General features: G+C 42.2%; 1 protein-coding gene across 3 annotated transcripts; it reads left to right on the forward strand.

The window, feature by feature from the left end:
- Window positions 1-1,570: 1,570 nt before the first annotated feature.
- Window positions 1,571-8,070, forward strand: LOC146973465 (uncharacterized). 3 transcript variants are annotated; one of them, XM_085800032.1, is made up of 2 exons: window positions 1,571-1,743; window positions 4,473-8,070. In XM_085800032.1, the coding sequence occupies exon 2, from the start codon at window positions 4,595-4,597 to the stop codon at window positions 6,251-6,253; it is 1,659 nt and encodes a 552-aa protein (XP_085656158.1). In that variant the 5' UTR covers window positions 1,571-1,743; window positions 4,473-4,594; the 3' UTR covers window positions 6,254-8,070. The 3 variants fall into 3 exon arrangements, with proteins under 3 accessions (XP_085656158.1, XP_085656159.1, XP_085656160.1); XM_085800033.1 differs by lacking the exon at window positions 1,571-1,743 and adding an exon at window positions 2,328-3,207; XM_085800034.1 differs by lacking the exon at window positions 1,571-1,743 and adding an exon at window positions 2,469-2,667.
- Window positions 8,071-8,532: the final 462 nt, after the last annotated feature.

The raw sequence follows: 8,532 nt of genomic DNA on the forward strand, positions 1-8,532 counted from the left end.
GGACTAAATTATTACTACACATCTGGATTAACCACTTAATCCAGTTTGACTGACATATTTCTACCAAAGATACACATATGACAATATTATAATTGCATTCCCCTCTGCATTAGTTTCACAGACCAGGAGAAGGGGCTGGTAGATTTAGCAAAAATTTTCCCACACTGCTGATCACTCAATTGTGAATAGACCAAAAATATTATGCACAAGGCACAGCTGGAGGACAGGAATATGTCATCTGTAATATTTACACAGTTTGTACATTTTGACCATTGTGACATGAAAAATAAGTATTGTTATATCTGCAATGTAATGAGAGCCCAACACACAAAACCTACAGCCACTGCAGAGGGGTGGGGCTTTGAGGAGGATCACAGTTTTGGTCTTGGTTTCAGAATCATTACAGCACCTTTACTAAGACAATTACTGTTGTTTTTGACTTGAACTTTTTCTTATTTGAGTGGTACTATGCTATAATGGTGTAAAGTAACTACACACACTTACCAACATTCAATTCTGACACTTTCACTTTGCTTTTCATTTTATGTTTCTTACTACCTAACAGATTGAGTAAGTAATTAGTTTCAGATCAAACACAAAATAAAATCAGTGACTTGTGATAAGCTGCACATATCTTCATCAGCTTGGCTATATTTTCATTTCAAGTTTATTTTTATTCTAATACTTGTAATTAGGTCTATGAATAATTCAATATTTTTGGAGACAAATATTTAATTTTTAACAGAGACTGTGGCATTGCTAGTGCTGTATTTTACTACAATATGAACAGTAGAAATATAAAATAGCACAAAATTAAAACACTGGAATTGTCTGCTTGGTGCTCAAAGTTAATGAAGTAGTACAGGCTGCAAAAAAACTAGTAGCCACACACATTGGAAACCTCCACACTCACTTTCTTTCCGAGCATGGGCTATGATATGGACATTATTTGGAGTTGTCGACAGCTAGAGTTCAAGGAGCAAAAGAGTTGAGGTTTGGTATTCACTGTCAACTATTGTCTGTAGATTTCAAGTGTAATATTGACTGAGTGGTGGAGTCTTGGATCTGGGGGGTGGGTGGGTTATATTTGGGATTTTTGCTTTGTCTTTATTATATTTTTTCTATTTAATTGGTTTATTTTTTATTTCTATTATCTTAGTTTAGTTTTTTTATTTATGTGTGTGCATGCATATGTATATGTGAATATAGACCATCCTGTTCTCTATTTTTGTAATGTGCATGCCTACCTATTTTTCTCAATCTTCTCCTCCCCTTTTTGTATGTTTATATGTAGGCTATATATATTTTGATTATAATTGATCCCCAAAAAATAAAGTAGTAATGTTTAAAAGATTTTTTTTCTTTAATAGCCTACTGCATTTTGCATTACCTCCATGGAAGTATTTTTCTGCCATCCATCCATCCATCCATCCATCCACGGATCATTGAATATCATGTCCGGCGTGAAGGGCGCCACCGCGGCTGCAGGGGGCGGTAGTGGTTTCCCTGCTGCGTTGAAATGACAATGATTGCTTTCGCTAAAGTGCGTCGGTCGTCCAACGTTGGCGCCAGATGAGCAGTGGCGCCAGCTACACACACAGGCAGAGAGAGAGGAAGAAGACACACAGCAGTTTGACGAGGCTCACAACAGCTTGCAAAGCCCTTCTCAACCCGGAGTTTGAGACATACATACTATTCTCCTTTTTTCTCCTTTCACCGCTCAGAAAGTAAAAATACTGCAAGGTGGGTGTGTGCATGCAACAATTTAATTTAACACATTGAAAAGCGGCGTGATCCTGACTCCTGGTGATTATTATTTAACCGTTTAAATTCAACTTACTCTAACGTGAACAGCAGCAGCGTTTGGGGTTAGATGGAGTCTGTGTTTGACTGGAGATGAGCTTAGTAATGATTTATTATAATAATCAGCGTATGCGTTGTGTATTTTTTTGCGTCTCCAGTTGTGATAGCGAACTTTGTGATGGAAAAATACAGGCCTTGACTCTGTCTACTGGTAGTAACATTATGTCCTGTGGCTGGGAAAAGCAGACGGATACAGCGACACTACGTTACTGACATGAGGAACTTATTTAAGGTCTGAATCTGATCCAAGTTTATTTTTGTAAAAGAAAAAGAAAAATGAAAAAAAAAAAATCTACCCATCCGCCTCCTTCTCCTGTATCCACGTCCACTGTTTTATCTTTACAAACGAAACCATACTTAACATGGTCGCGGATGAAAGGGCGGTTTAATGGCAAAGCTTCCTGCTCCAGTGTTTTAGGCTGTGGTAACGTTACTAAACCCGGGCTGGACGGCAGCAGCAGCGGGGCTGTAGCCGTGCTAAGCTAGACTGGATTAGCTGGCTCGTTAGCTTGGCACCGAGGCTAACTTACGTAGCCCAGCGCGCTAATACCGTTGTCTCGGCTGGAGGGATAGCTGCTAACCTCGGCAGGCAAGGCCGCCATTGCATTGCAGTCGTGTGTGCGGCGTCTCGGTGCTGCCGCAGTGAGGGGGAGCTGTAGTTAGCCAAGGAGGACTGTAGCCAAGACTCGCCGTGCCCTCTCAAATCTCAACGTGTCTTATTGAGATCGTAGTTTCCCCCCCGATCGGTTAAAGTATTTCAACTTTGCATCTGCTGTGTGATTTGTGGCTTACATCGCTTCGTGTGTAAGTAAGAAAAGGGTATAGGGGTAATTTCCCGGGCTTTTCGGGGCGCAGTATTCATCACCATCACCCTCAACGGTTGGGTTAGCCATCTTTGTTTCAGTTAGCCCCGCTCCTCCTTCGGTATTAACGGTGTGGCGGCTCTTAGCCGCTAACTCCCTCCTACCATTAGCATTAGACGTCGTCGTCTGCGGGGGTAACTTACTGTGTGTTAAAACCCGAGGGGTTCAAGATTGTTTCCTATGCCCAATAGCAAAAACATGTGGCCTAGTTGTGTACGGTTTCAGTTCACTCTCGATCGACGTAGCTTCGGGTGTAGTTTGTAAAGATCAGTGTGTTGTGAAGGGCGGAAGCTAACGGTGCTAACGTTAGCTCCCGGCAGCCATCTTAGGCGAGCATGTGTAATAATCTTGGCTAGCTGGAAGTTGTTGCTGGTGTGGCACAACAAGATGGCCTGTTAATACTCACACAAGGGAGGATTTCCGCGTCGGTAGCTGTGTCATAAATCGCACGAAATTATTCAACTCAACCATACGCTTATTTGTAAGTATTTTGGTTGTTAATTAAGTGACTATATGTTGTTGTTGTGTGTTGCCTTTTTTCCTCCGGTGAAGCTAGTTAGCTGGCTAAATGCGCGAACACATTAGCAGCTAACACAATGCTGTTGTGTCGTTAACCAGTCTCCCACCATCCACCATAGCCAGCTAACTAGCGGCTATGAAGGCTATTTGTAGCTGTTATGTGTGGCTACTAGCAACCAAATAGTTCAAGTGTTTAATAACAAAACACCACAGTGTGTGTTTTCACCTTTTTAAAGTTATATTTTATAATGAGAGCAGAGTGAACTGCGCAGACAAACGAGACTGGGTAGGCCGGCCAGGCTTTGGCTCGGGGATTAAGTTTGAATTGGGAGCGTGATCGAGATGTTGTTGGTCCACTTTGATTTTATCAATTGTGTTAGCTAGTGAAGTGAAGCTCCTGTTGGGCGCTAACGAAGCTAACAGACTGATTACACTTAGCTTGCAAGTTGGTAGTATTGCAAGTCTGATGTTGATAAGACATGAGGCGTGCAGTTATAGATAAAACGTTTTTTTATCACGCTTGTTCTACAACTTCTTGATATGAATGCATTTATTACTTTAACCCCTTTCACTTTACTGAGCACAGTGCAGCTGATGAACAGTTTTAGAGCTAATAAACAAGTGTTAATGATAGTGAGTTGACAGCTAAACCATGATACCTGCTTTTGTGCCACCAACCAAGGGCTATTTTATCTTGGCTTTGGTTTTTGGCTCATCCTCCAGGGCGCTGGGTGATGAACTTAGTATACTTTAAGAATATTTATATTCACTAATAATAATGTTGAAATAAAACTACAAAAAGAACGGTCCCTGTTGTACTATGTATTTTCTGGCGATTGATTAGATATTAAGTGTATTGACTCTTCCTGTAACTGTTATGATTCTTTGCTGTGATGTTATCAATCAAAATGAATGATGAATGATTTTTAAATTGACATGTAGATATCCTTACAATTTATTTCTAGCAGACTGAATATGAAACCAGAGCATAATTTGTTCAGTTAACCCACATTTTCAATACAGTTCAAAATAAATGTACATGCAAATCGATCTACTGTGTTAAAATTAAATTTTAAAAGGTGGGGACCAGGGACCGGTACATTCTAGCCGAATTCTTGATAATTTAATATTTCTGTTTTATAAGTTTACATTATCCAAGACAAATATAGTAAGTATCCCTCTGGCGTTATTGCAGTTACTCATTCCCTTTATTTTCCTCTTTTGCAGGTCTGCAAACTGACAAGAAAACCAGCGCGGCACGCTCCAAAACAACGCTCTATATACCCCGATTCTTTTTGAGGTAATCGTCCGGCAAGAAAACGGAGGTCGTGGGGTTGGAGTGTGTTCTCATGGCCGAGTCAGAGACTGAATGTGACACACCCGGCCTTGACACACTTGGGTCGGAGTGTGTCATAGCCCACAGCCACGTCGACCTTCACTATGGGGCGGAAACGGAGATCATGACAGAAGAAAAGCGCGGATTAGAGCTCGAAATCCATGGCTCAGACTTGAAGATCCAGGGGCTGGGGACAGATCTCGGAGCTGTAGCCTGTGTGGATGCGATTGTAGCGGAGACAGACCATGATTACATTAAGGTGGAACATGGTGAGATGCACTGTTTCACGGCAGCAGAAATCAAGACAACAGGAAACGAGGCTCTGCTGGGAGAGGTGCTTCTTAAGGCAGAAAGCGAGCACGTTGTCAAGGTGGAGTCTGCCGACCACGGTGGGGAGTTGACAGTGGAGTCTGAGAATGGTGTAATCATTCACGAAGCCCACGGCCTGCAGTGCAACGAGTGTGGGGAGATTTTTGGCAGCATAGCTGATCTTCACCAACACTTTGAGATCCATAAGGACCTCAATCCTTACATCTGTGTCCACTGTGGTGAGAGCTTTGCTGTGGAAGCCAGCCTCAAGCAGCACATGAAGATTCATATGAAAGAAAAGCCCTATGTTCCCACAGGAGTCGAAATCATGGGCAAAGATGTTATTGATGCCTTCAGCCTCAAGTCCCATCAGATGATTCATTTGCCAGACAAGCCCCACAGATGTTCGGAGTGCGGCAAGAGTTTCGCTGCCGCAATCACCCTGAGAGAACATATGAAGATGCATTCGGAGGACAAGCCCTACAAGTGCACCCAGTGTAGGAAGAGCTTTGTCCGCAGAAGGCATCTGAAAAAGCACCAGGAGGTCCATGCGCGCGAGAAGCCATACACTTGCGGTCAGTGTGGCAAAGGCTTTGCCACAAATTCCAACCTGAAGCAGCATCAGAAGACCCACGCTGCAGTCGTGCTCGGAGACAAACCCCACCGCTGCGCACAGTGTGGAAAGTGTTTTGCGGCCGCTGCCACTCTGAGAGAGCACCAGAGGATCCACTCGGGTGAGAAGCCGTACAAATGCAACATGTGTAGGAAGAGCTTTGTCCGCAAACGCCACCTGAAGAAGCACCAGCAAGTCCATGCCGGAGGGAAGCCCTACACCTGCAGACATTGCAACAAGGGCTTCAATCACTCCTCTTCTCTCTCGCGTCACCACAAGACCCACCTGCAGAACCCAGTGTTTTCCCCGCCTCAGGCTGGAAAACCTTTGTCGTACGGCACTCCTCCAAAGCAGAGGGTGCACCAGCAGGGAGACAAGCCCTACATGTGCCACCACTGTGACAAGGGCTTCAATCATTCCTCTTCCCTGTCCCGGCACCAAAGAGTCCACTCGGAGGGAAAGAGCTACACCTGCGCTCACTGTGGCAAGAGATTCAATCACTCGTCCTCCCTCGCGAGACATCAGAGAGTCCACTTGGAGAACAAACAGCAACAGCCGCAGCAGCAACCGCCACAGCCACAACCACAGCAGTACAGCCCCATCCCCACAGGGAAGGGATTCTCCAACAACGCCTTCACCAAACAGCGCATCCTGTCCGTCGAAAAACCGTACAGGTGCTCTCAGTGCGGAAAAGGCTTTAACCATTCATCTTCCCTTTCCAGACATCATAGGATCCATGTAGACCAGTGAGCTCCCATTACCAACCCTTTTACATGCTGTCCAATATAAACGCACACACCCACTCCCCCCCATTTCTCTTGTACCAATGGTCCCATCATTGATATCGCCACACCACGGGAAACACCAGGCCAACTACTATAGACGGAGGTGGTCGTGTCAGCACATTGCTATGGTGAAATGGAGCAGTTGAGACTAAATGGACAGTAACACACACATCTTCAAAGGAAATGGCTTGGCCTGAAGGACCATGTAACCTATAATTCTGAACTGAACCCGGGACTTTGTGCTCAATTCGAAGAGGGTATAATAACAGATTGTGAAGGAGCCTCCATTCTTGTTTGTGATTGTGCTTCACTCGCTCCAGGACCTCTTTTTGAACACTTTTAAAGAAAAAAAAAAATGTGATTTGAAGATCTACATGATAAAATTGTTACCTGGGGAAAATATCCTTAACCCCAGGGTTGGTCTTTTTGATAAGAGTATTCAGTTTATGTATCTTCAGGTGGGCACACATGCTTCTCAGCTGCAACTTTATTCGAGGCTGCCAACACAATTGGTGAACCAGAACTGTAAATCTCAATTTCAATAGATAATTCTTTTTCACCCACATTACCCGTGTGAAGCAAACGACGAAAATCCAATGTAAATACTTATCGATTTTCTTTTTATATATATATGTATAGGTGACTAGTGTGCTGTTCCAAAAGATTACATTTTTGATAGTAAGATCCACTTTGTCTCCACCTTTTTTTTTCCCCTTTTATGACTTTAATTTGTTCTAAGTGATGGAGATAAACATGTTGCAGGTGTTCTCTCATGCGGCTTGTCCTTGACTTTTGGGCTCCATCAGACATGAGCCATCTTGTATATTTATGAGGTTGTTTTCTTGTATGTCTGCTATGGGTTAGCACTGCTACATAGACTGTACAGAGAGCAATACTGGCTGACACCCTGATTCTATTATGACATGCAATTTAGCCATAAGAAAATACATAATAGAAATAAAAACCTACTGGGTAGCATATAACAACATGGCCTGTGTCCTAATTATTTACTGTGCCGTTTTCTCTGTACCTGAGCACCAAATGTACATTAGATGCAACGTCACACTTTGTTTATTTCTATGGAGACTAATTCAACGACCTGTGTATAGAATTATAGGTAACACTCAAGTTGATCTGCAGACTGTCAAAATTTGATCTAAAAAAGGTTGTGTATACTAAAAGACTACATGAGAATCTCACTTTTACAAGATTTTTCGAATTCCAATGGATTGCGCTCTATTTACTGTTCTGTGTAAAATATCTTTTACAAACTGATGTATTTTTTTAGATATGGCTTGGGTTATATGAAAGGGAATGAGAGATATACAGTTTTTATGGAAGTGAACATTATGGTGAGCAATATTTTCATTTCTTTTCATTTGGATAACAATTGTGCTTCAAAACTGTAGCATAGGTTTCTTCCTTGTGTTAGATAGGTGCCTTATTGCATGCTATGTAGAAATGTATGCCGAGCTGTTATTTGAGAAAAAAAAGTTAGGGTTTTCAGGAGTCTTTTGTTCTTATTCATACTAACTTACCCTACATTTTAATTTGATGTCACTGATACCTATTGCTTTTTTGCTTTCATGTATATTACCATGTGTTTACACTGTTACAACCATATTGTCTTTGTTCCCCCCCTTTTCATTTTTGTCAATGGCCTCATTGTAGAGAGAAAATTGTAAATGATCCATATAGGCTTCTCTTAAGGGCAAATCCTGTAACACCTCTTCCCAATTTCTGAGTGGCACATATATGGATAAATAAAGGTTGTTGACTCTTGTGGTTTTGTTCAGTGAATTGAGTAAGTTTATGAAACAGGAAAGGCATTTAGTCTTGGAGCGCAATAATCTTACTGTCACTACCTATCAGCATAAACCCTACTCTTCAAGATCCTGCAGGAAGAAATGGAACAGGGTGTGATTAATGGTAAGATATTAAGATAAAGTTGGGCTCATAAGTTTACACACCCTGGCGGAACTTGTTAAATATTGGACGTATTTCAGAAATAATGATTGATAATGAAAAGAAAAAATCTTCTATTCAGAGTTAGTGGTTGGGCGAAGCCATTTATTGTCATACAATGTGTAAATCATGAATGCAACCCCCCAAATCAAAAGTTTACATACCGTCAAAGTTTTGGCCTGGTAATAAACACAAATTGACACCGACGGGGTTAAATGGCTACTCGGGGTAACTGTCCACACTTGTTTGCTTGTGATTTGTGTCTGTATAAAAAGTCAG

This window comes from Trachurus japonicus, chromosome 15 (genome assembly GCF_045865225.1).
Source record: "Trachurus japonicus isolate A0001 chromosome 15, Traja_1.0".
NCBI classification, from domain to species: domain Eukaryota; kingdom Metazoa; phylum Chordata; class Actinopteri; order Carangiformes; family Carangidae; genus Trachurus; species Trachurus japonicus.